The sequence below is a fragment of the Gracilinanus agilis genome, chromosome 1 (assembly GCF_016433145.1).
Source record: "Gracilinanus agilis isolate LMUSP501 chromosome 1, AgileGrace, whole genome shotgun sequence".
NCBI lineage: Eukaryota > Metazoa > Chordata > Mammalia > Didelphimorphia > Didelphidae > Gracilinanus > Gracilinanus agilis.
The window spans coordinates 161,855,285-161,882,244 of record NC_058130.1 but is presented as its reverse complement, the minus strand read 5'-3'; the positions used below and the strand labels follow the sequence as shown (position 1 = coordinate 161,882,244).

General features: G+C 36.8%; 1 protein-coding gene across 1 annotated transcript in view; it reads left to right on the top strand.

Annotated features, from left to right (window-relative positions):
* Positions 1 to 115: 115 nt before the first annotated feature.
* Positions 116 to 26,960, top strand: part of UBQLN1 (ubiquilin 1) — a 63,368-nt gene continuing 36,523 nt past the window's right edge. The window contains exon 1 of the mRNA XM_044678048.1: positions 116 to 491. Within this exon, the coding sequence (XP_044533983.1) occupies positions 336 to 491 (156 nt within the window). The 5' untranslated portion in view covers positions 116 to 335. The remainder of the gene's footprint in view (positions 492 to 26,960) is intronic.

Here is a 26,960-nt window from a genome sequence, read left to right as displayed (position 1 = left end):
GGGGAGGGGGGAGGGGGGAGGAGGAGGAGAGGGAGGGGGCGGGGGATGAGGAAGCGGCGGCGACGGCGGCGGGTGTCGCGCAGCGAGTGAGTGAGTGAGTGAACGGGGTCGGAGCACCGAGCGGTGGCCGCGGCAGTAGCAGCAGCAGCCGCCGAGGGCCGGGCCCGCGCCAGCGCCTCCACAGTGCCTCATCCCGCGGGGGGGGGGCTTCCTACCGCTCCCCCCTTCCCCCCTCGTCGTGGTTCCTCCCTTTTCTCCCACCCCCCTCAGCCTCCGGGCCCGGCAGCCGCCGCCGCAGCGAGGCCTCGCTCCTCGCCTGAGTCACCGCCGCCGCCATGGCCGAGAGCGGCGAGAGCAGCGGCCCCCCGGGCCCCACCGCAGCCGACGTCGCCGTGACCCCGGCTGGCGAACCCAAGATCATCAAAGTCACTGTGAAGACCCCGAAGGAGAAGGAGGAGTTTGCGGTGCCCGAGACCAGCTCTGTCCAGCAGGTGAGGCCCCCTTCCCCAGGCCCGTAACCTCCGCCTCTGGGCCCACCTACACGCGAGCCTACGGAGGAGCTGGAGCGGCCCGACCGAGGCCCAGACTCGACACAGAAGAACGCCTGAGTCAGGGCGGAGGTGGGGTGGGGTGGCGGGGGGTCCAGGCCTAGGCTTTATGGGGGTAGTGGCGGCGACGGCCTCGATCTCCAGGCCCGCGGCCGAGCCTCGGGGCCGGGTGGAGGAATGGGGATGGCTCCGGAGCGCCTGCCTGCGGACCTTTCTCATTCTTGGGTTATTTAGACCGGCTTGGGCCTCCCTCTCGAACCTGGAGGGAAAAAGGGGGGGTCGCTCCTGGTCCTTTTCTCCCTCCACTTCTTTCCCCAACCGGCCTCTTCACAAAGGAATCGGCCGGCCTAGCTTTGGGCTCTTCTCCCAGCCCGACGGGGGTGGGGGAAAGGTGAGGCGGGGGCGGAGGTTTGCCTTCTCTCTGACTCCCCGGGGTGGCTTCCGTGCAGAAAAGTTTCATTGTTAGGAATGGCTGTTGAGCCTACAGGGTTAAGGTAGGCTTTGGGTGAGGAACACGTGTGCAGTTCTGCCTTTTGACTGCAAAAATTGCTTCCATCTCTCTTAGCATTTTTTTGTTGTTGGATGACGTAGAAATTGCACCCGGCCAAATTTGAGGAATAAATACTACCAGGCTGTTGGAGAAAGATGGATAATTTTCTTTCACTGGTATTTTGTTTTTAAAAAACATTTATTTGAACTTAGGTGCTGATCTGAAGGAGGATTGTTTTTTTTTAAGTAGAATTTAGTTATGAATTTTGTATAGACTCCTGAATAAGATTGGATAAGCTGTTTAAAATCTGATTTCGATGAATCTTGATGATGTGAAATCAACGAAGTTGTTTGGGTCTCAGCAATTTGTGTCCAGATCACTTTTTAATAAAACTTAAAAAATGCCCTTTAACTTGAATTTCGGTACAGCATTCAGTGACTGATGAAATGAATTAATTTTTAGACTGCTTCGGAAACAGCTTAATATGCACTGTAAGGTGTTAGGGACTCATAACCAGAAATTTTGATGTATTGATTTACATCTCCCAACTGTGTTCTTTACCCTGGACCAGCACAAAATCAATATCATCTTAGTGTTAAGTGTGCCACCTATTGAATCTCCAAATTACTGTTTTAAGCCCCAGTATTTTTCCCCCCAGCAATCTATTTTCACTTTGCTAAGTTTGACGATTCCTTTCCAAACTCTTCAGCAGGTATTCAGAAAGGAATAGTATTTTAAAACTATAGAATAACTTTAGATCTAAAATTATGTAAGCTGAAATGTCTATTTTAGACAACTTTTGGCATTGAACTTATGAAGATCTTTACTATTTTCAGTATTGGGGGATACATGAAATTAAAAATTTTAAATCTGTTGATTTTTAAAATTTTTTCTTGTGCTATAAAATCAATATTTACATAGGAGAAAATGCACTGATATTTTGATAGTTGTCAAGACTACAAATAACATTCCTTCTAATAGTTAGAACTTTAAAGACAATTGAATTCTTTTGAAGGGAAAAATATTGTATAACAATGAAAATGGTTGAAATTGCAGAATGGACCCTTTTTCGGCAAAGTACCTAAAAAGTGAAATTTTCAACTATTCATTAGGAGAAAGACAGTGTTCTCTTATCTTGAAATAAAATACTAATTAATCTTAGAGCTTTTATATTTCATTATTAAAGAAATATGTCCTCATAGTAACAAATTCAACTAATCTTTTTAATCTTACAGAACTTTTTTTTTTTTTTTTTTTTACTAATTGTTCTCTAGGGGGCATTGTAGTTCACTTTAAGGAGTACTGGATTTGTCATCAAAAGCCCTGGGTTCCAGTCCTCATTCAGCCCTAAAATTATGCATGTTTACCTAGAATGTTTCTCTTCTATACATAATCATTATTTGTGGTGCTCATACATATTAGGTAGTTTAATTATCCTGAGTAAAATGAATATTATATCAAAAGCATTGTTTGGCACACTTCAAATCATTGGGATGAAAATTGCACCAAAGTGGAAATGGCTCTTTGCTACAGGTTTTTCCATGTGGAAAAAGTTTTTTGTTTTTGTTTTTGACATTTGGGAGACAAACGAAAAATGAGAATAAGAAAGAAATTAGGATCATTGCAATTCAGCAAATATTTATTAACCACCTACAGTTTACCAGGCAGCTGGGGATTCAAAGGCAAATAAAAATAAGACTTTCCTCTTTCCCTCAAAAAGCTTACATCTAGTAGAAAGGTAGACAGGGACACAAATAACTAGTACATATCATATGATAATGTTCATGGGAGAGTGACGGAAAGTTCAGTTATAGATCTAAGAAGTGTGACTAGGTATGATATTTTGGGTGGTTTCTCCTATGCCTCAGTTTTTATCCTGAAAATTTCTTGTCTTGTGATGGGAAAAAGCCCCCCAGAGAAGAGACCTTTAAAAACTTTCACATTTTACTGAGTAAATAAGATTACATACAACTTAAATATTGATTGACTTAGTGGTTCCATATAATATTCTTTAATTTGTTTAGTAATCTATTTAGTTTATAATTTAGAAAATAAGTGTCATATCCTTTCCCCTTATTTAAAAGTTAGTAAAGGGCATAAACTATTTAACTTTCTATCCATAGCTTGATGCTGCTTTTTGATGGCATTTACTTTTGTGTACATTATTAAGGTAGATGCTAATTTGAATTAAAAAGACAAATGTATTTTTCAGTGGGTCTTGTAGAATCAGAAATGGTTAGTTTTTTGAATGTCAGTATTTAGTATTAAGTTTTGTATTTGACAAACTTAAGAATGATTTGATTGCTTTTTGCAAAGATAAACTTAAATGTATGTATTTTTGAGTAACCGTTATTTGAGTGGTTTCTTTTTAACTGGAATGCTTTGGGAGAGATGGGGTAATTTCAGAAAAAAAAAATCTTATTTTCATTTTGTTTCCTAGTATAGTGTGTCTTGCCCCGTGGTAGGAGTTTGATTAACTATTTGTCATAAAAAGTATCTGTAAAAAATACATTGATAAATAGCTTTGCTTTAGTAAACAGTATAATATAGTTTAATCATAGATCTAGAGTTGGAAAGGGTTTAAAAGATTTCCTCATTTTACAGGTGAGGAAATTGAGGTCTCAGGAGGTTAAGTAACTCACCTATGGTCTTGTAAGATTGTAAGTTTCTTGGGATTCAGATTTGTCCTTTGACCCTAAAGCCATTGCTCTTTCTAGTTTATAATAATAGTTGAAATCCATGTGGCATTTTGCTCTTAACTTGATTGGTAACAAATATCATCCCCATTTTACAAATGAGGAAACTGAGGCTCTGAGAGGCTACTATTGTTAAATGACTTAACTGGTAAATGGCTTAATGGTGACTGGGGCCTAGAACTTAATTTATCTACTTCTTTCCTGTGCTTTTTTTCACAACTCTACCTGGTGCTGTAGATGATTAGGTTGAATCCCTATCGACCCTAAGGGCATATTCCCATAAATATGATTTGACTCTAGGTGGTCACTGTTTTTTCCCTTTTCATTTGCCTGTGACTGAAAATTGGAGTGCAGAAAAAAATTTACTGTGAAATGTTATGACCTAGAATTAAAACCTATGCCTTTTGATAGTTGAAAATCCATTAATAATCAGATCTTTGAAATGCCTTTACCAAGATCTAATTTTTAAAATCTTTGAATGCCATTGGAAAATTGTTTTATTTGTGCCTGGAAGTATTTTTACTATTAAAATGTGCTTTCTTTGAGAAGATATTGCTTATTTCTTGGTATTATTGAGGGTGCATATCTATGTCAGTTCTTTTTTCAAAGCTAGTAGCTTCCAGTTTAAAAACAAATCCATTAAGATGAATTGTTTTAAAACAAGTTAACTGGACCACATTTTGTAAAAATTGTTGTAACAAATTAAATTCTTCATATTGGCGAATAAAAGCTTTATTAGTTGCTGAAATTGGATTATTTTTGCAGTTTGTGGTTTCCAACTTTAATCAGTTTTTTCTAGGTTAAAAGCAAATTTAGATGTTAATTAGTTAATATTTAAGGTTTTATTTTGATTTTTGATGAAATTAGAGTGCCCCCCAAAATCTTAAGACTTTCATACTCACTTTTGGGACACCTTGTATATAGGAGAAACCCTTTTTGGAATATTTAATAGATAGGCTGGTCTTGGAAGACTTAGGTTCTGGTAACATTTCTGACACTTCCTTTGTGACCAAGGCCAAGTCACTTAAATCTTTCTGTACCTTAAGGAACTCTCAGACTGCAATGAATTGCTGATCTGTGTCACTGAAAACTACTTTCATACTAGGAGTTCCGCCACATGTATAAGATTACAAGTCCAGATGTTAAAAAAAGAAAATTAAACATAGAATATGTTTTGATGAAAATATATTTTAAAGTACCATTTTATAGATATTTGGCATTATACCTGTCTTAAGAATATTTTTTGAGGAAAAATGTTTTGGCATTTTTGTTAGAAATTCAAATGCACTGAAAATGGCTTTATTTGAACCATTTTTCAATTCGAGTAACACAGCAAAAAGCATCCTTGAATATATGGTGAAAGGTTCTTTGTAAGCACTATATATTAGTTACTCCTTGTACTACACTTGTACACTATTACTTGTTTCTTAGTATGCAAATATATTGTACCATAATATAATTGTATTATAATTGTTGAGAGGCCCAATTAGGCTTAAAAGACTAGTTCCCAAGAGAATTTTATATTTCTTGGTATAAGTTTTTCCTGTACTTGGTAAATTGTACTTTGTAAAGGTCAATGGATATTTGTTGACTGACTGGACAGTTCCTTTAACCAACCAGCCTGCTGGCCGTTCTACCTGGATTTGCCATAGACATCTCAAATTCAACTTGTCCATAAACAACAGAACTCATTTTCCTCAGCCCCTTTGATAGTCTGGTGAAGTCTCTGTTTTTAAATGCATAAAATGCTTGGGAGAGGAAACCAATTATGTTGAATTTCTCTCTCTCTCTCTCTCTCTCTCTCTCTATACACACACACACACACACACAGATACACACATTTATTTACTTATCCACTTATCTATCTGTCTATCTATCTATCTATCTATCTATCTATCTATCTATCTATCTATCTATCTATCTATCTATCTATCTATCTATCTATATCTACTTATTTATTTTAAGCCCAGGACCCCAGGTTAAGAACTTTTGCTCCAGGATAAGATGCAAACTTCTTGGTTTGGCATTCAAGTCCTTTCACAATCTGGCTCCAGTCTAACCATTCCAGGCTTATTGCACATTATTCTCCTCACCTCCCTAGTGTATTATATGTTCCAGATGAATTGGCCTATACAAAATTCTGTCTCTATTCCTTGCTTAGATTGTCTTCTGGCTAGAATATACTCCTTGTCATCCTCACCTCTTAAAGAGTCCTTAGCTCTCTTCAAAGGCCAGTTCAAATGGCAGAGACCTTTTCTGACCTCACTCCCATCTCCAGCAACTTCCCCATCCCCATAACATGGGGACTTTTTCCATTTTTGTCTTATCCAAAACATCTAGCACAGTGTCTACTTAGCACATTATGGATTGTTGGGAAAGTCAGATAATTGAGAGAACCTTTAGTGCTCTTGGAGCATATGGATCGTTTATGGCATATGAAATAGTATTTCAGAAGTAAAAAGACTAATTTTGAGCCAAGAACTTAGCTCTTAACGAAATAGATTACTATAACATAAAATGGCAAATAACTTAAAAATAATTTATTCTTAACCTTCTTAAGTGGAGGCATAAGAGCCAAGGGTAATGCAGTTTTAAGCTAATGGTGGAAGATTATGAAAATTCTTGCTTCACAAAACAATAAAAAGCTGTGAAGGGGAAAACATCTGGAGGAAACTTTTGAGAGAAACTCAAGCCAGATCATCCCAAGAGCATTTATAGATGAACTAAAAAGAAAACAATAGAATGAACAAAGTAAAACAATTTACTAGTATTTACATAGTATTTTATTTAAAGCATTGATGAATTCGGAATTATCAAATTTGGACTTTCAGTGCCTTATGTCAATCAGTAAGCATTTTTTAAGGGTCTATTATGTGCTAGGCACCTGTATTTGAATTGTAAAAAGAAGAGGCAAAAGACAGCCCCTGCTCTCAAAGAGCTTACAATCTAATGGAGAAAACTAATGAACACTTATGTATAAAGAAGCAATATGCAGGATAAATAGGAAACAATAGGGAAAGCATTGGAATTAAGAAGAATTAGGAAGGGATTTCTGTAGGAGGAGGGGTTTTAGTTGAGACTTGAAAGAAATCAGGGAACCTGGGAAGTATGGAGATAAAGAAGTAGAGCAGTAATGGTGAACCTTTTAGAGATCAAAGTGCCCAAACTGCAAACTGTAGAGAGGGGGAGAGGAGCCAGCCCCACCCTGCATCCCTCTACCTTTCTAGTAATTCTGGCAAATTCTGTGCTGGAGCAATGATAGGCATGCCCAGAGAGGGCTCTGAATGCCCCTTTCTGGCACATGTGCTATAGATTTCCCAACATGGTCCAGGTAGAGTGTTCCAGGTAATATGAAACAGCAAGCCTGGAATGGAGAAATGAATGCAGTATCTTGTTCATGGAACTGCCAGGAGGTCAGTGTTCCTGGATTGAAGTGGAGGGTGAGGTGGAATGAGGGGGGGTGTGAGATAATGGGTATGGATTAAGAAAACTATAAAGGTGTCTAGGGAAAGGGATCTATATGAAGGACTTTGAAAGCCAGAAGATACATATTTGATCTTGGAGACAATAAGAAGCTTTTGGAGCCTATTTAAAGTAGGGATGTGGAATGGTCGTACTTGTGCTTTAGGAAAATCACTTTTAACAGAATGGAGGATGGCTTAGAACAGGGAGACAACCTGAGATAGGCATACACACCAGCTCCATTTGGGAGGTGATTAGACCTGTATCAAGGTGGTGGCATTGTTAGAGGAGTGAAGGGAGTGAGTGTATTGGAGATAGATAGGTAAGGTGGAACTGGTAGTATGATTTAAGAAAAAGGAAGATGGCAAAATCTGACCAAATACACAGAAGAAGCCTGAGTGATAACAGATTTGAAGGTGCTCAAGAAATAAATATTTATTAAACTTCTTTGTGCTAAACACTGTTAAGTGAAGAATGGAAAGACATTGCGGATGATATTGCAAAAATGTGACCAATAGTTATAATTGACATTTATACAGTGCTCAAATCCTTATAAAGAGCCTTATATACAATCTCATTACAACAACAAAACTGAGATAAATTCTAGGAGTAATATCCCCATTTTTACTAAAGCTAAAAGGCCATTCATTCCATCCTCTGCCTCTGCTTTCATCTGAGTTATGTCTACATTTTCATTTCTATCATTCTGTGTCCATCTATTAAGGTTCAGTTCTAGTACCATCTTCTGACCGATCTAATTATTAGTATTCTTTTGGCCCTCAAATTTTCTTGTATATAACTGTTAAGTATTGTATTATGTCTCACTTTACCTCAACTCTTAAATATAAACTCATTGAGGTCAAAGGCAGGTTTGTATTTGATTCAGATCGCATTGTCTTATAAGTTATATACTTAATATGGCTTTGCATTGATTTGAATAATCTGGCACCTTGTGGTTTTTGTTAGCAAAGAACTGAGAGAAGTGTGGACAAAGCCCCCTCCACCCCTTTTTAAAAATCCCTTTCTGGGGGCAGCTGGGTAGCTCAGTGGATTGAGAGCCAGGCCTAGAGATGGGAGGTCCTAGGAGGTCCTAGGTTCAAAACCGGCCTCAGACACTTCCCAGGTGTGACCCTGGGCAAGTCACTTGACCCCCATTGCCTACCCTTACCACTCTTCCACCTATAAGTCAATACACAGAAGTTAAGGGTTTAAAATAAAAAAAAAATCCCTTTCTGTCCTAGTAATAACTCTTTAAGACAGAAGGGCAAGGGCTAGGTAATTAGAGTTAAGTGTTTTGCCCAGGGTCACACAGCTTGGAAGTGTCCAATGCCAAATTGAACCCATATCCTCCTGCCTCCAAATCTGGCACTTTATCTACTGTGCCACCTAACTTTCCCTGACAAAGCTTGACTACATCATAATTGTCTTATAGACCCTCCATCAATGTCTTCAATTTCAGGGTATAAAGAGAACCAAATGGAACACATATATTTTTAAATTTTTCAGTGTTTTCTGGATGCATTTTGTGTGTGTGTGTTTTTTTTTTAATAGCACAATCACTTCCTAGTACCCTATAATCCCTCATAGGACCCTCTTTAAAAAAAAAGACAGCAAATAAAACTATTTTCTACATTTTCCTCAACTAACGGAATATGTAACACTATGTAGAACTTTATTGAGTATTTCTTGAACTCTACTTTAGTCATTATATTCTCAATTTTGACTTCAGTTTTTTTACAATTTATAGTACTTGTGTTTTTCCAATTTTTTTTATAATTCACGAGTTTTGTTATTTCTGAATCCTTTATTTACATTCATTCATGCTACATAACATTACATTATGTTTATGTATAGGAATTTATTCAGCCATTCTTTAAATTCATTCTCTTTGGTTTCCAGTTTTTACTATGACTAATAGTGCTATTTTCTGAATATCATACTATGTTCATGAGACTTTCTATCTGACCTCTGATGAGGGTTTTAATTTCATTTCACTTATGATTTAGAATGTTTTTCATATGGTTAAGTTTTATCCTCTTGCATTTTTTCTTTAACTGTTCTGACCAATTATGTTTAGATTGCATGCTTTATTTTATTTTGTTTATTGTGTGTCATGTTGTATAAGATAGTCATCTAAACCTGTTTTTGGATTTTAGGATTCATTTCCACTTTATCCAACAGTTTTTGTTGAATAGCAAATCTTGCCCCTAGTAGTTTGTGTATTATATTTAACCAAATTCTGGAGTATTAATTAATGTTTGTTTGCTTTTCCATTTTTTGGTTAGGTACTATTCTTCAACCCTGTCCTTAATTCTAAGTGATTTAAACATTTGAATTGACATTTCCTAGTCTCCCAGTTCCTGTCTCTTTAAAAGGATTTTAACATTTATAGTAAAATATCTGGTAAGGTGTTTTGCCTCCTTTATTCCTATTCTTTATTTCCTTTGAAATTCTTGACTTTTTCCAAATGGTTTTTAAAAATTATTTCATTTAGATGTCTAAAGTAGAATTAGTTTGGCACAACATTAAACCTGTGGATTACTTTAGTGTAATTTTCATTTTTTCTGTGGCCCAGCCTTGAACAATGAACCTTCTTTATTTCTACATAAAGAATATCCTAGAATAAAAAAATTTTAATGCTTGTATATATGGCTTGATTAGTTAAAGCTTAGATATTATATTCCTTTTGTAGATTTTTTAGTGGAATTTCCTTTACTCTTGATTTTTGTTAGTACTTCATAGAAATTCTGATGATTTTATTGAATTCCTTTAAAAATTTACACCTTGGGGGCAGCTGGGTGGCTTAGTGGATTGAGAGACAGACCTAGAGATGTGAGGTCCTATGTTCAAATCTGGCCTCAGACACATCCTAACTGTATGATCCTGGGCAAGTCACTTAACTCTCATTGCCTAACCCTTACCAATCTTTTGCCTTGGAGCCAATACACAGTATTGACTCCAAGATGGCAGATAAGGTTTTTAAAAAAAATTTACATCTTATTCAGACCTTGATAGATGTCCCTAAGTCACAGTACCTCAGCTCTTATCCTTATTTTAGTTGATTTGAATGTTTGTTTTGATATTCCCTATATTCCAATTCCTCAATCTCTTCAAATCTTTCACTTCACCTCAGATATACACTTACAGGGATGGGGTCACACCCTGTATCAAAATAATTTCTATAAGTATACCATTTCCTTGATAAAAATTTTTGACATTTTTTTAGTAGGACATCTGGGAGTTTCCATTTCTAATGAAATCACAGATATAGTTCCAGTCTCTAGATCTGTCCAGTTCTGTTTACATCTTTCTTGACCTTTCTGCATTTTCTCTTATATGTTTGTCTACTCACTTTAGTATCCTTTTTCTGGCTGATCCCTAACCAAAGGGATTTCTCTCCATATCATCTCTGTAGATGATTCCACCTCTGTATTTTCAGCTCATTTTCTCTCTGAGCCTCATTCCTATTATTACAAACTGCCTATTACATATAACATACACCAACTGGATGTTCCAAAGGCATATCAAACTTAATATGTCCAAAACAGAACTTAGCTATCTTTACTTCTTAACTTCTCTCTGTCTTCTATCTAGTCTCCTGGGTTTCATCACCTTAGCATGTTCCTTAAGCCTTCACAACCCCAACAATTTAGTGAGTTGCCAAATCTTTCTGCCTCCAGAACATTTCTCTCATCTGGCCCCCTTTCCCTTCTCATACAACCTGTACTTTAGTTCAGAGCCTCATCACCTTTTACCCAGACTGCTGCAGTGGTTTCCTAATTAGTTTTCCTGTATCCAGTTTGTCTCTACCCCAAATCCATTTATTCACACAGTTACCAAAGTGTTTTTCCTTAAGCACAGAGCTGACCATTTCATTCCTTAATCAGTAAAGTGAGTGTATGAGCCCTTATTGCCTCTATGATAAAACAAAAGCTCCTGTTTAGGGCTTAACCTATTTTTCCAGCTTCATCCTTCTCTTCTCTCAAACTACAGGCCAGTCAGACTAGCCCTTCCCTCTGTTGCTCACACATGGCACTCCTACTGTCTTTGTTCTTTTGTACTGACCATCTTTCATGCTCGAAATGCATTTTCCTTTGCCTGATAGAACCTCTTTCTGCCTTACTACACATCTTAAGCACCACCTTCTCCAAGGTAGCCTGGTCTGAACTATCTTTATTCTACAAATATTCTCTCAATATTAATTTTGTATATATGTACATGTTTACCTTGATATAATGTAAGCTCCTAGGGAGTAGGGATTGTTTCACTTTTTTGTATCTGTATTCCCCATGCCTAGCATGGCCTATAGCACATAGTAGGTGCTTAGTGTTTTGTTAATTGTGTAACCTGCTACTTTGTTTAATGTATCATACATTTCTATTGTCTAAAAATCTAGGATTTTCCAAGTAAATCACCATTGTGTAAACTGAAATAAGGATAATTTTACCTGTTTCTAATGATTATTTCTTTAATTCCATTTTCTTGGCTTATAGTTACCTTTATGAGTAAAGTCTTCACATATTTTAAAGTGCAAGAACAAGACTAAATAATAGGTCACTGACATAAAATTTCCTATAATTTTGAAGGAGAACAAAATTTATTACATTCTCCTACTCCCCATTTTGGATACCTGCCACACCTACAAGACAGCCAGAGAATTGTCTTTTTCTTCCACTCACTGGAAATAGAAAGACCCCCCCCCACCCCCCACCCCCCATTCCTAAAAAAGAAATAAAACATCAAACTATTTGGAAATGTGAATCTGGACCTGGTGAGAGAAATAAGGATTAGAGATAATGATTTGAGAATTAAATGCAAAGCAAGAGTTGTTTAAGCCATGGAAATCTAGGAGATCACCCAAGCATCATAATATAGATTTAGAGCCACCAAGGCTATCTAGTCCAAATGCCTCATTCTATAAGTGAGGAAACTTACACCTTAGAAGATCTTGACTTAGCCAAGATCACACAGGTAATAGTCAGGATTCAAATCCAGGTATTCTGATGACAGGTTCAACAAGATCATTGATGGCTCTCAGCAGTTTCAGTAGAGTGTCTAGGGATGGAATCAGTACCACTCTTAGTTATAAGGAGTGGGTGAGTAGTAAGGAAGTTTAGGTGGCAATTCTAGGCTTCTTTTAAGAAAGTTGTAGTGAAAGAGACTTAAATTGTGAATGACATGTATAAGGGGCTCTGGAATTTGGAGCCAAATACTTTGGTATGCAATTTAGAACAACTTAGTTGGTAGGATGATTAATGAGGGTGTTTATTGTTTTAAAATAGGGGAAACCTGAATTTATTTGTAGGCAAGGGGGAAAGGAATCAATCATAAGATATTGAAGAGATGAGTAAAGAGAATTGATAAAATGAGTGGACTGCCCTCTAATAATGAACTTTTGAATCTCTGATAAGGTGCTCACTCAAGATGATCTTTGTACGCATGGGTCGGGGTGGACATGATTGAGGGTGTGGACTCGAAAATACCACACCAATGCAACTACCAACAATTTGGAAATTGGTCTTGATCAAGGACACATGACAAAACTAGTGGAAATGCGCATCGGCCATGGGTGGAGGGGGTGGGGGGGGGTTGAAGGGGAAAGGTGGAGCATGAATCATGTAACCATGTTAAAAATGAATATTAATAAATGTTATAAAAAATGATCTTTGTAGTTGAATAAGAGAAGGCAAAGAGAAAGAAGAGAAAAAGCATCTTTAACTATTATATGCCCTTCATTTGACTTTAAGAGATGCAAAGTCTTTACTAAAACATTCCTATAAAACAACATTTATCATCAGTGCCGCTATATGTTCTAAATTTGAGTGGTGTAAGTCATTTAGCTCTGGATTACTATATCCTTGATTTATATCTATATCTATACACTCATATCAAGTAATTCAGTAGGTTCTAAGTTCATGACAGCTTATTTGGCAAAATAAAGGAAACTACTACTTTTTTTTTTTTTTGGATTTAATGTCTTTCAGTGTGTCAAGGAGTACAGAGAACACTCATTTAGAAAAAGTTACAGAACTTTTGTTTAATGAGTCTCTGGAAATATTTGTTGACTACTAAAATATTTTCTCTTTCTCAGTAACTTGAAGTATTGACATGTTTATGGTAGAATTTGGACTTAAGGAGTTAAAAAATTAAAGCCTTTTGGGGAGGCATTTAAGTGGATAGAGACCTGGGCTTGGAGTCAGAAAGACTCATCTTCCCGAGTTCAAATATATCCTCAGACATTTTTAGCTCTGTGACCCTGGGCAAGTTACTTAACTATTTGCCTCAGTTTCCTCATCTCTAAAAGAACTGGAAATGGCAAACCACTCTAGTGTCTGCCAAGGAATCCCCAAATGGGATCTCAAAGAGTTGGACATAACTGAAAAATCATTCAATAACAAAAACAGCATTTTACTCTGCATGTGTTCTACAGTATAGCAACATTGACTTTATTGCTGCTTTGTACTTCACACTTCTCAGTCCATCTTCCCAATCCCTTCCCTTTTTCAGTGGTGTTTGTTTTTCTTCTGAGCTAGGGAGAGGGGAATGTAGAAGTATGGGAGTTGGAAGATGGCTTCTGCTGCTGTTGCCCTATTCATGTTTGGAATGCCCTTACTAATGGAGCAGACAACATATAACTATGCCCAAAGTGCCATCTCTGGGAGGCCAAGTACTAGAACTAATGAAGATTGGGAAAAAACTTTCTGTAGAAAGTGGGATTTTTAACTGGATCTTAAAAGAAGCCAGGGAAGTCAGAAAGAAGAGATGGAGAGCAGTCTAGGCATGGTGGATAGCCAGTGAAAATACCTAGGGATTGGGAGATTGAATGTTTTGTTTGAGGAAGAGCAAGGAGACCAGAGTCACTTGATTGGAAAAGATTTTCAGGAGTTGGGTCAGGAGAAAGAAAGCCAGAAAGGTTAGATCGACGGAGTGTCCATGTCTTCCCTATCCCTCCCCCTGTATATATAAAATTATTTGCTCACTCTTCATTCTCTTTGATAATTTATCTATCTAGTAACCACATCTTATCTTTTCTTCAGGATTGTACATGATGATTAGCAAACTTGTATTTGGAGATTTTTCAGTGGGTTTCTTCTAAGAAACTCAATTAAGTATAGGCTCTGGGAATACAAAGTACAACTTCCCCTCTTCCCCTACAACAAAAAACCAGTTGCTGCCCTCCAGGATATTATATTATTCTGGGACCTCCCATCTGTTTGTACTAAATACCTGAAGCAGGTTCTGGCCTGACAAACTGGTTAATTTTTCAGTTGTTTTGGGGGAGTAATGGAACTCCCAGTGTGTTTCCTAGGTTTGCTTCCACTTGTCTTTTGCTATAGATTCCATTTCAACATCTTCTTGCTTTAGTGGTGTGCTAGAAACACTGCTCTAGAGAACTGAATTGATCTTTGCAACTCAAAAAGAGGAGCATTCATTTATTTTACTTTATCATAGACTATGGGGATTAAAAGGGCAGTATGGTTTTGAGGATTAATGTTTTAATTTGGGTGGATTATTCAATAAGTAAATAAGTTTGTATGTAATAGATATTTTAAGTCTTTATACTTTTTTATTTGATTTGATTTGATTTTTGGGTCCATATTCTATATATCTCACCTTCCACCTCCAATTGAGAAACTGGGAAAAATAAAATCTGTTGCAAGCATGCATAGTGAAGAGAAACAAATTCTGCATTGGCCTTGTTCACACACACACACACACACACTCTTCAGTCTGCCCTTAGTATCACTTTTTTATCTAAAGGTGAATGACATGTTTTCTTCATGAGTCTTCTGGATCAGAGTTCTTAAGGTTTTCAAAGTTCTTTGTCTTTACAAGATTGTTACTATATAAATTGCTTTCCTGCTTCCATTCACTTCTCTTTTTCTCACTTCATACAATTGATATGATACATTTGAACTCTTTCTAGGTTTCTAAACTAGCCTGTTTCCCACAGCACAATAATATACCATTATGTCCAGCTACCATAATTTATTCCGCCCTTTCCCAATTGATGGGTATCCCCTGTTTTCCATCGCAAAAAAAGCAGCCATAAATATTTTTATACATGAGTCCTTTTCCTTTTTCTTTGATCTCTTTGGAGTATAGACCTATTAGCAGTATTGCTAGGTTCAAATAGAATGCACAGTTTAACAGCTTTTGGAATTCAAACTACTTTTAATGTTAGCCCAAACAAAGCATAATTGGGAAGGTTTCTCTGCTGTGGTGGGAATGAAGAATTCATTTAAAGCAAAATAGAATTTATAAAAAATTGACCATTTGTATTATATATCAGCATTCTTTTCCATTATACATTATATAGCAGTAGACTCATTGGTGTGGTTAAACTCTTGCCTAATGGTTCAGATTACAACTTTTATGTGCCTGTTTCTCTTACATAATTCTTGTACATGGCTTTTCTTTTTTTCCCCTCCCCTCCTTATTTATTTTCAATGTGCAAAAATCTATTTTTTCTCCCTTCAACTCCTCCACTGGGGAAAAAAAACCTCACATAACAAATATACATAGTCCAGCAAAACATTCCAGCATTGGCCATGTTCAAAAAATATGTCTCACTTGCATCATGACTATCATGGATTTTACATTTTTTAAACTTCTCTTGAGATTCTGCCAAACAGTTTATTATTCTGTGGACACTAGTATAGCATTCAGGATATCTGTTTATTATATTATCCTTCACTGTTCTTGCTTGTGATTAGCTCATCTCCTTTTTGGACATAAATGTCAATGGCATTTTTTCCCTGTGCCTATTATCATTTTTGTTGATATTCTGCAACCTGCTTGGGTCTAGTGTATTTCCATTGGCTTTTGAGTGACCTGCAAGTATGATTCTGAAATTGTGGTGCTCTATGATTTGCAGCTATATTGGAGTTACTAGAAATAAATGTTTTTAAAAGATTGATTTTTATGGCAATAGGCAGCTTATTATAATTGAAAACAAACCCTACAGATATAAAGAGTATCCATTAAAGATTTGATGTTGTTTTGGAAGGAGGTTTCCAGTGAAATGTCCCAAGTATATAAGTTTTACTTTTTACAGATAGCATTTTTACTAGTACTATGGATAAAGATATAGATGGCATGCTTTCTATCATTTTTTTTTAAACCCTTCTGTCTTGAAGTCAATACTGTGTATTGGCTCTGAGGCAGAAGAGTGGTAAGGGCTAGGCAATGGGAGTTAAGTGACTTGCCCAGGGTCACACAGCTGGTATGCTTTCTATCTTAATAGTTGACATACATCTGGGAGGAATAGCAAAACATACTGAATATAAAATAAAGTAATATTTACTAGGGAAATTGTAAAGTCTACACTTAACTAATCACCCTTTTAAATGTTTGATGGATGACATGAAGACTGGTTGAAGGAATGGGGAGGAGAATACTTAAAAAGAGACATGATAGTTATCTTCATATTGAAAGATTGTGCAAGATTAGTTATGTTTGAGACAAAGGAACCCTTAGAAGGCTCCAGATGAGGAATTAGGTACAAGTTCCAGATACAGATTTATTCTTGATGTAAGGAAAAACTTTCTTACTGTTAAAGCTATTCAGAGAATGGGCTACCCCTGGAGGCTGGGTTTTTCGTGATTGATTCCCCTAATTCAAAGGCTGAATGACCACTTGTTAGAAATTTTGAAGAGGAGGTTCTTTTTTTTAGGTATTAAGCATCTACTTTGTGTCAGGTACTGTGTTAAGTACTAAGGATATAAAGAAAGACCAAAGTTAATCCCTGTCTTCAAGGAGCTAAAAATCTACTGGCAGAGAAAAACCATGCAAACTGTGCAAAAAAACTATGCAGTCTATAGTCTACATATCATTAGAGGGAAGATTCTAGAATTAAGAGAGATTGGGATTTTATTTGGGCCTTGAAGAAGGCCAGGAGGTGTGGTGATAAGGGATAGCATTCCAAGTGTGGAGAGCAGCCAGTGAAAATGTCCAGTTGCTAGATGGAGCATTTTGTTTGAGGAACAGCAACACGAGTACTGAGAGGGATGTTAGAGAATGTAAGATTAAAGAATACTGGAAAGGTAGTTGGAGGTAAGGCAGAAGTTGGGTTATAAATGACTTTCAGAATTAAACAAGATTATTTATTTGATCTTTTAGGTGATAAAGAGCCACCTGAGTTAGTTGAGTAGGCTTAGGGGTGATGAGATCAGACCAATGTTTCAGAAAATCACTTTGGTGGCAGAATGGCGATTGGACTGGAGAGTCCAGACGTGAGATGTGCCTGTACTAGGGTAGTAGCATTGTTAGAAAAGAAGAGAGTGTATTCAAAAGATGTTGTAAAAGTGGAATGGACAGGCCCTGCCAATATTGGATATAGTAGGTGAAAGATAGTGAGGAGTCAAGGACAGTTGAGATTATACACATGGGGCACTGGAAGGTGCTACACAGAACAGTAATAGGGAAGTTTGTAAGCGGGGAGGGTTCAGAAAGGGGGAAGTAATGAATTCAGTTTTGGACATGTTGAGTTTAAGATATATATGGGATATCCAGTTCCATGATGATTTGAGAATCAGCAGTATGGATGTTGAATCACCAAGATCACCAAGTAGAGGGAGAATAGATGATCTAGGACAGAGCCCTGTGGGAAAATAAAGGTTAGTGGGTATGAGCTGGATGACCTGGCAAAGGGGATACTGAGGACTGAGGACTGATTGGACAGGAAATTGGTGAACTTAAGAGCAGTGATTGATAGTGTCAGTCTACATACAGAGAGCTCAAGAAGGATGAAAATGGAAGAAAGGCAATTGGATTTAGAGAAGTAACCATCTGTTAAACACTGTGGTATTTGTCACTATCACAAGAAGATTTAGAGCTGGGTTTGAATCTTCAAGGTTATAGCTTATCCCAATCCCATTGTTTTATAGTTGAGGAAACTGAGGCCCAGAAAAATTAAATAGAACCTGTCCAAGGTCATAATGTTCAAATAAGGGACAGAGCCAGAATCTTAATCCAGGTCTTTGCTTCCAAATACATGCTTATGACTAATTCAGAAGTCAGTTTGTCCAGATATATATTGTAACCTGGGTAGTATAACCTATCTATTTTATATTTCTAGTATGTCTTTTGAATTCTTGGAAGTGGTCCCTCAATATTTATAGGATTTAATGAAATTAACACAAGGTTATCTGGTATCAGACACTTCCTAGCTGTGTCCTTGGGCCTGATTTGAATTCTTGGTCTTCCTGACTCCTGGCCCAGCATTCTATCCACTGTACCACTTACCAGTTCTACCTGCCACCGAGTAGGTGTTTAAAAAAATACTTATCTCCTTCCTTCTAGGTAACTTAATAGGTTATAAATATTTGATGCAGGTTACAGCTAGGTAGCCGGGTGAACTGAGAGCTAGGCCTAGAGATGAGAGATCCTGGGTTCAAATGTGACTTTAGATACTAAACTGTGTGACTCTGGGTACAGTCACATGACCCTAATTATCTGGCCCTTAACTGCTTTTCTGCATTGAAACTAGTACAACAGTATTGATTCTGAGATGGGAAAAGTCCCTCAGCCTTGCTCTAGATCCTTGCATTGCTGCTAGTAGAGAAGTCCATTACATTCGACATTATTTATATTTAAATGATTTTATTTAGTCCAACTCTTTAGTGATCACATTTGAGGTTTTCTTGACAAAGATACTAGAGTGGTTTGACATTTCCTTCTCATTTTACATTTGAGGAAACAGGCAAATAGAAGTTAAGTGACTTGCCTAGGGTCACATAGCTAGTAAATTGTTTGAGGAATGATTTGAACTCAAAAAGAGGAATCATCCTGACTCCAGGTCCAATACTTTATACATTGCTCAACCTAGGTGCTTTTTAGAAATGTCAGTTTGTCTAAGAGTAGTTTAGATATTTCCTTGGTAACTTTGTCCTTTTTTCCTCATAATATTACATGATCCTTCACCATGCAAGGTAAATTAGCCCTAAATCACAGCATCATAGGAGTAAGAGACAGAAAATTTATAAATGGAGGAAACTGAGGCCTAGAGAGAAGAAATTTAAATTCACCTGGGTAGTCATGTATAGAACTGAAATTCAAACTTAAATCATCCATCTTCAAATCCTTTTTTTTTTGTCCTGCACTACACCACACTGGGGAAACCAGTGAGTGTCTTATCTAGTAATTTTGCCCATTTGTGGGCTCTTGCTGAAAGGAATATATCCTAGGCAGGTAATTAAAATACATTAACTGACAGTCTTTCTTGGAAGAATAGATAAATTTTAACAATAAACTGTGAGTAGGACTCAACCTTCCTATAAAACTCATGTTTCTTTGAAACATATTTTAAAATTAGAATAGGTTAATTAATAGTGTGCACATCCTTCCTTCTCTCCCAATCAGCAGGTTCCTTTTGAATACCAACTGCAGAGCTCCATAAATCCCAGATGTCAGGTTGTTATGGCACTCTGTAGCTCAGCTGGAAAATAAGAGTATATTTCATTTTTTTCCACTTAGGCTGTGAATGCTTAGAGAGAGAGCAGAGCTGAAAGAATAGGTCAAGCAAACAGCTACCTTAAGTTGATCAGAAAGAGAAAGAGGAGACTGTTAGGGACATGGGAAAGCAGTCAGGAAGGTATACTGTTTCTAAAAACAGGAGAATTTGCAGGAAGAGGGGATGTTCATTCCATGTGCCATAAAAAAGTCAAGAATGAAGACATTGGATTTGTTGATTAAGAAAGTCATTCATTATCTTTGTGAGAGCTGTTCTCTTGTGATTGGGACAGAAACCATATTACAAACTGAAGTGGAGTTAAGGTACAGAGATTGAAAATAAAAGAAAAGGGACAGTTTGTTGGAATAAGATCTTGGGAAGATATAATTTCAAATGAACTTTGAATAAAAAGCCATCTGCAGATGTTGTCCAATTGTTGCAGTTTCTGATACTTCCATGACCCCATTAGGGATCTTCTTGGCAAAGATAACTGGAGTTTGCCATTTCCTTCTCCAGCTCATTTTACAGATGGAGAAGTGGAGGGTTAAGTGACTTGTCCAGGGTTATACAGTGAAGTGTCTGAGGCCAGATTTGAACTCTGGAAGATGAGTCTTTGTGACTTAAGGCCAAGCACTCTACCCCATCTTCATCTAGATTAACCTTAACATAGGCTCTGCTAAGTGAAGTTATAGCTCTTTTTTCCCTTATGGGTCATCTTCCCAAGTAAAAGTTACTAGAGGGCAAAGACTTGCTCTTTATTTTTGTATACCTACATATTAAGTGCTTAACCACATGCATTTTGATTCTTTCATTCATTATAACTATTCCCCATGGGGAGGTATCCTTATACAAGAGAAGAGAGAATAGAATTGTAGATATATAAAGCAGTTTGCTAAATGTTTACTATATGCTATCTTTCAGGAGCTTATATTCGAATAGACAACACAAGAAGGGGTGTTGTTGGAAAGAGCATGTGGAGATGGCTAGGAAGTGGCAGGAAAGTCTGGCTTCTGCAAGATAAAGATCATCATGAACCTAAGTACCCAGGGGCGAAGTGGGGGAGGGGAGATGAGGATGATGACCATACGTATTCAGTGATTTAGGGATGGTTACCAAGGATTCATTTGGTTAAGCCTCAATCACCTCAATGAAGCATGGGGTATTCCAGTTGTTTAATGTAGGTGTGGGCACTGGGCATATAGTTAGAAGCTTGAGGAAAGGAAAAGGTGCTATGAATGAAAGTCCATAAATAGAATAAAAGGGATTACTTGGGCAACAGTGAAATTCTAGATGAGGTTATATATTGTAAGTGAAATTACTTGGATTTTCAAGACTTTATCTTGTTTAATTTTATCCATCTAGTAGCTGGAATGAAGAAATTGAAGGTTTGGACTAACCTTGGCTTGAGGGTTAACAAATGGGAAAAGTAGGTAAAATCAAAAAGATTTGAAGGGTAGTGTTTAAAGTAGCAGACTGGTGGTTGACTTGAATATGAAAAGGAGTGAAGACAGCATGGTGAGAATAAGGAGAAAGGTAAAGGCTAAGAGACTGGAAGCTTAAAATGAAGGTAAAGAATGGTAGGAAAGAGAACATAATATGAATGTTAGATGTTTGTAGTAGAGAGAGAAATGTCAATATTTAGAATCTTCTAGGTGATCTATCCTTGGGGGATGACCATGTTGGTGGGTAGTGATGGGTAGAATGGAGAAGAAAAATGTTGGTATGGAGAAATTACTTGGTTTTTATAATCTTAAATGTGATCATCCTGAATATTATCTTGGGAAAGTTTGTATACGACATTGTGACAAATATTAAAATAATTGGAAACACTGGATGATAGAGATTCACAAAATGGTAACAAAAACTGGGTTGGTAATTCAAAGATAGAAAAGTAGAAATTAGGTGGAAATGAAGACTCAAGAATTTGCTAGGATTTATTTTCTTCCTTAGACTTCATAGAAAACAGCTTAAGGCAGTTAATGTTTACCTGAGGGTAGGGGGTAGACGTAAAGTTTTCTTAAGGGGAAACTTATTGTAGGAGATTTTAATTTTTTTATTAATATTTTATTTTTTAGAAAAATTTTCCATGGTTACATGATTCATGTTTTTACTTTCCCCTTTACCCCTTCCCCCATAGCCGAAGTGCATTTCCACTGGTTTTAACTTGTGTCATCTATCAAGACTTATTTCCATATTATTGATAGTTACATTGGTGTGGTCCTTTTGAGTTTGTAGGAGATTTTTTTTTTGTAGGAGATTTTTAACTGGGGTTCCTAATAAATTGTTAATAAATTGTTTAAATTTAATTGTTTAAAACAATTTAATAACTATATTTTAGTGTCATTGTAATCAATGGTAATCCTATAATCTTAGGAATTTAAAAACATTCTGAGGAGGGATCTACAAACTTCTTCAGACTTCTGGAGATGTTGAGGATAAAAAAGGTTAAGAACCTTTATTTTATTGCAAGCCTTCTGACTCTAGGACACAGGTCTTTAGCTAGACTAGGGGGTTGGTAAAGGATTTGGCCCTCTTTCCTGTTTTTGCATACCTGAGCTAAGAATGGCTTTTACATTTAAATAAGCATCGTTTTTGTTTTAAAAAAGCCATTCTTAGCTGTTCCCCCTTTACCACCCCACCCACCCCACCCCACCCCACCCCTTAAGGCCAAGGTTGGCAACTATGGCTCTTTTGAGGACCAGATATGGCTCTTTCTGCAGGAGCCATAAAGTTAATTTTTTTTTTCAGGCACTGTTACAGGAGCGCGCACTGTGAGCACTGTACGGCTCTCACGAAATTACATTTTAAAAAATGTGGTGTTTATGGCTCTCATGGCCAAAAAAGGTTACCGACCCCTGCCTTAAGGATTGAGGGGTCAAAAACTGGAAGTTGGGTGGATTTGGCTCCTGGGTTTTAGTTTGCCAACCTCTGGGTGAGACTTTACCATTCTTGGGAGCGGTAATAAAAGAAATATTAACTGTTATATAGTTATCTGTGATACTTTGTCTGGAAAAGACAGAAAAACTCTTTGTCTCTGTGTGTGTCTGTCAATCAGAGTCTGCAAAAGGGATGTTTTTCGTGACTTGGACCAATTTATTATTGTTATGTTCCTTTGAGAGACAAATAGTAATTGTGCAAAGTATATATAGTCCTCCTTATTTGAATAGTGAAAGTGTTGATGTGTGCTTTTTTACTTACTTTATAAGGAGAATGAAGTGTTCCTTGAAAAGGAAAAGTGCTTTAAAATAAAAATGGGGAAAAAAAAAGAGATCTGAAGAAGCAAACTTTTGTATTATTAGGAGATTGAGGGTAAAAAGACTATAAGGAAAAGGGAAAGGAGGACCACTGAATCTGTAGAGCTATGGAATACTTTGTCTGATCATATTTTACACATGAAGACTGAGACCCAGAGAGGTTTAGCGAGTTTCATAGAGTTAATTCAAATGTAGTGTTCCTTCTGTGCTGCTTGAGGGTAGTAATAGTAGATAGTGTTGTAGAGCTAGGAGACAGACAAACCTGGACTCACACTGCCTCAACTTTGCTAACTGTTTAACAGTTCAAGTTACTTCTTTGAGCCTCAGTTTTCTCATCTGTAAAATGGGAGATAGTAGTAACAACCACAGAGTGGTTTTATAACGTAGAAATTGTGCCTATAAAGTTTTATAAACTTTTGAAACCTTAAAGAAACATTTGCTCTTTTTAACATTATAGTTTAGAGGAAGGCAGTGTTGGCTAAGGCTTTCGAGAATTTGAACAGAGATAAATCAGAGAAATAGTGGCAGTACATTACAGACCATCAACCCAGCAAGTAAAAACGCCTAAGTTCTAGAAGCAGATCCTCAATTTGGCGAAACAGTGTAAAATAGTGGTGGAGAATTCCAGTATTTGCATATTTGCTAGAGTATTATTGCTGACTAAATTAGAACAGTTTAAATATTGTCTTGCTGATGATTTCCTTCATCAAAAAGGCGAAAGAGGGCAACAACACTAATCTACCTTCTGTACTTGATTCTAATCTATAAGGAAAAACTCATGTAGAAGTAGCAGGAGTCTTGGGAGGAAATGACCTTTTCATTTTTAGAGCTGACAGTAGAAGGGGCACTGGCTAAAATTTTATAGTGCTTAGTCAACTCAAGATGTAAAGTTTTTTGAGGACAGATTTTTCCTGACACAAATAGAAATTATTTCTATGAGGAATAAGGAGAATGATTAAAAGACAAAAGTAGATTCATGAGAAATTTGTCTTTTACCATTTTTAAAAAAACCTTTACTTTCCATCTTGGAATGAATTCATTCCAAGGCAAAAGATCAGTAAGGGCTAGGCAGTGGGGGTTAAGTGACTTGCCCAGGATCACACACCTTTAAGAAGTGACTGAGGCCACATTTGAACCAAGATCTCCCATTTGTAGGCCTGGCTCAAACTAACTGAGCCACCTAGCTGTCCCCTCTACCACTTAAAATTTTTTTTTAGTAATTTTTTCCTTTAAAATTTTTTTTAATTTAATTAAAAAATTTTTTCCCATGGTTACATGATTCATGTCTCCCTCTCCCTTTTCTTCCCCCCTCCAGGAATTGACAAGCAATTCCACTGTCTACCATATGTTTTGGGACCAATTACTATGGATGAATACAAAAGTGACACAGCCCTGTAAAAATAGTGTCTATAGAGCTGAAGTTCAGGATCTGTCTAGAGTGGATGTGAATATTGAAGGCTAGGGGAAATCAAAGAACTAATTTGAAGTTGGATGGGACAATGCTAACCTGATAGAGAGAAAAGGAAGAACTGACATACCCAGCTCTTTATATTCCTTCAGTTTTCTACCAAAATGATTGTCATTTGGATAGGGAATAATAAAATGGAAAGGGTTATTAGGTAATAAAACCTTAAAATGGGATGCTAAGAAAGCATTTAGCTCAGCTCATTAGATCACCAGATTTCTAAAAGTATTTATGGCTATGATAACTGAATGGTAATAATTTATTTTATTTTATTTTATTTTATTTTATTTTTGATAGGCAATGGGGGTCAAGTGACTTGCCCAGGGTCACACAGCTGGGAAGTGTCTGAGGCTAGATTTGAACCTAGGACCTCCAGTCTCTAGGCCTGGCTCTCAATCCACTGAGCTACCCAGCTGCCCCCGAATGGTAATATTTAAAAAAATTATGGAGACCAAGTTATAGGGTGCTTCATTTACAAAGATAAAATAGAATGGTGGTAGTCCCTGCTTTTAAGTTACCAATACTTATTGAAATTTACCTTGAATAGAATCTGATATTTGAATGGTGGTAGTCTAGTACTCACACAACATTTTTTTAGTGCAAAACAAAAGTGGAAACTCTTTGTTTTCTCCTGGCTTCCCTTATGATTTCACCATTGCCTCAGACCATGAAGCCCACATTCTGAAAGACTAGTCTATATTTTGTCTGAGCCAAGAATACAAGCCCTTTCAGGATTTTGGGAAGCAATCTTTAATGGGGGTTTCTTTTGAACTTTGACATCTGAATGGTCAACCAAAAACTAGCTTTGTGTTTGGTTGGCCATTCTGATTATATATATGGTGTGTAAAATTGTCCTGTGTTTTGAAGCTTAATGAACATTTTTTAAACAGTCATCTATTTAACATTGATCTTTTTCCCCCCTGGTATTGAGTATAATATCTGAACCTAGTTCAAAGGTTCTGAACCATGCCCTGTATGCTAGGCTTTTACCAAAATGATGAAATTTGAATTTAACAGGATTAATGTTAAGTTCCTGAAGGACATTGTCTTCATTCAAAGGGGTATAAATCTGTCCCTATAAGCAGTGTTCTAATAAAGTACTTAAAACAGTCCCAAAGACCCAGGTACTTTCTTGACTTCATAAAATTCCCATTTATACTTTTTATAATTGCCACTTTGAAGGTCTTACTGAGGAATCATCTCTGATGGTCAAATTAAGTGTCAGACATTTGATAAGGACTAAAACTCTGATCTACATTGTTACCCATTTCTGTATATATCTCAATTCATGGTAGAATTAATAATTCACTGTGGAGACTTTCTCTTACTCAAGGAACCGTCCTTTTTATAAGCAAGAGTTAAAAAGAACACAGTAAAAGTAATTTACTTATGTCAATAGAATCAGACCAAATCTGCATTATTTCATTCATATATATATAGTGCTTACTGTGCAAATAAGAAAAGGAGATGCATTTCCTCATTTTGGTCCAGCTTGGTCATTATAATTATACAATGCTCATTTCTGAGTTTTTGTTGTATTTGTGGATATTATTTTCCCAGTTCTATTTACTTTGTAACAGTTTGTCTAAGTCTTTCTGTGCTTCTCTGAATTTTTCATATTAATCATTAAGACCAAAGATCTAGACCTGGAAGGGACTTGAGAGGCCATCAGTATCTCCTCATTTTACACATGCCAACACTGAACTCCAGGAGATTAGGTAACTTGCCCATAGATGTGGATTTGAATTTAGGTCATCTGATTCCTGATCCAGTAATTATCTTTCCATTATTCATGGCCTTATAGTATATAAAAATCATTTAGATTCTGCCTTTAATAAAAAATTATCTGTTATACAAACATTACTTGGAAGCTGTACAAAGTAAATTAAAATAGTAATTTTTACCATCTAAGATCTTCATCATCAACATAGATGAATAATTATTCCTCTATACATTTCCCATAATAGAAAATTAGGGTGTGTATATGGATCATTGAATAAAAGTAGAGGATGTGTAGATATTTAGGAAATTGTCTTGGGAAGTTTTTAATGAAAGATCCAGGGTTTTAATAACTTCTTGAAAAAGGGCAGGTAGGTAAATGTGAGGTGAATTTGGAAAATAATGCATTTTAAAGTTAAGGAATTACGCGGGAAAAGACCAACAGGCTAGCCTAATGATAATGTGTTAGACAGGGTTATTTGAGAGGAATGCAGTAGATATATAGATAGAAAAATGAGACTAATCTGGAGATATCCTGGTGAAGGACAGACTCAGAAAAAGAGATGAGGACCATTTCACACATCAGATTGGCTTATACGACTGAAAAAAAAAAGGAGAAATGAGAAATGCTAGAGAGGATGTTGGAAAATTGAAACACTAGTAAATACACTGTTGGTAGAGGTGAATTGATACAACTATTCTGGAGAAGAATTTGAAGCTATGCACAAAACTATATACCCTTTCATTCAACAGTACCACTCCTGGGTTGGTATCCCAAAGAGGTAATAGAAAAGGGCCTACTTGTTAAAAATATTAAATATTAAAAATAAAAAACAACTCTTTGTGGTGGCAAAAAAATTGAAAACTGAAGG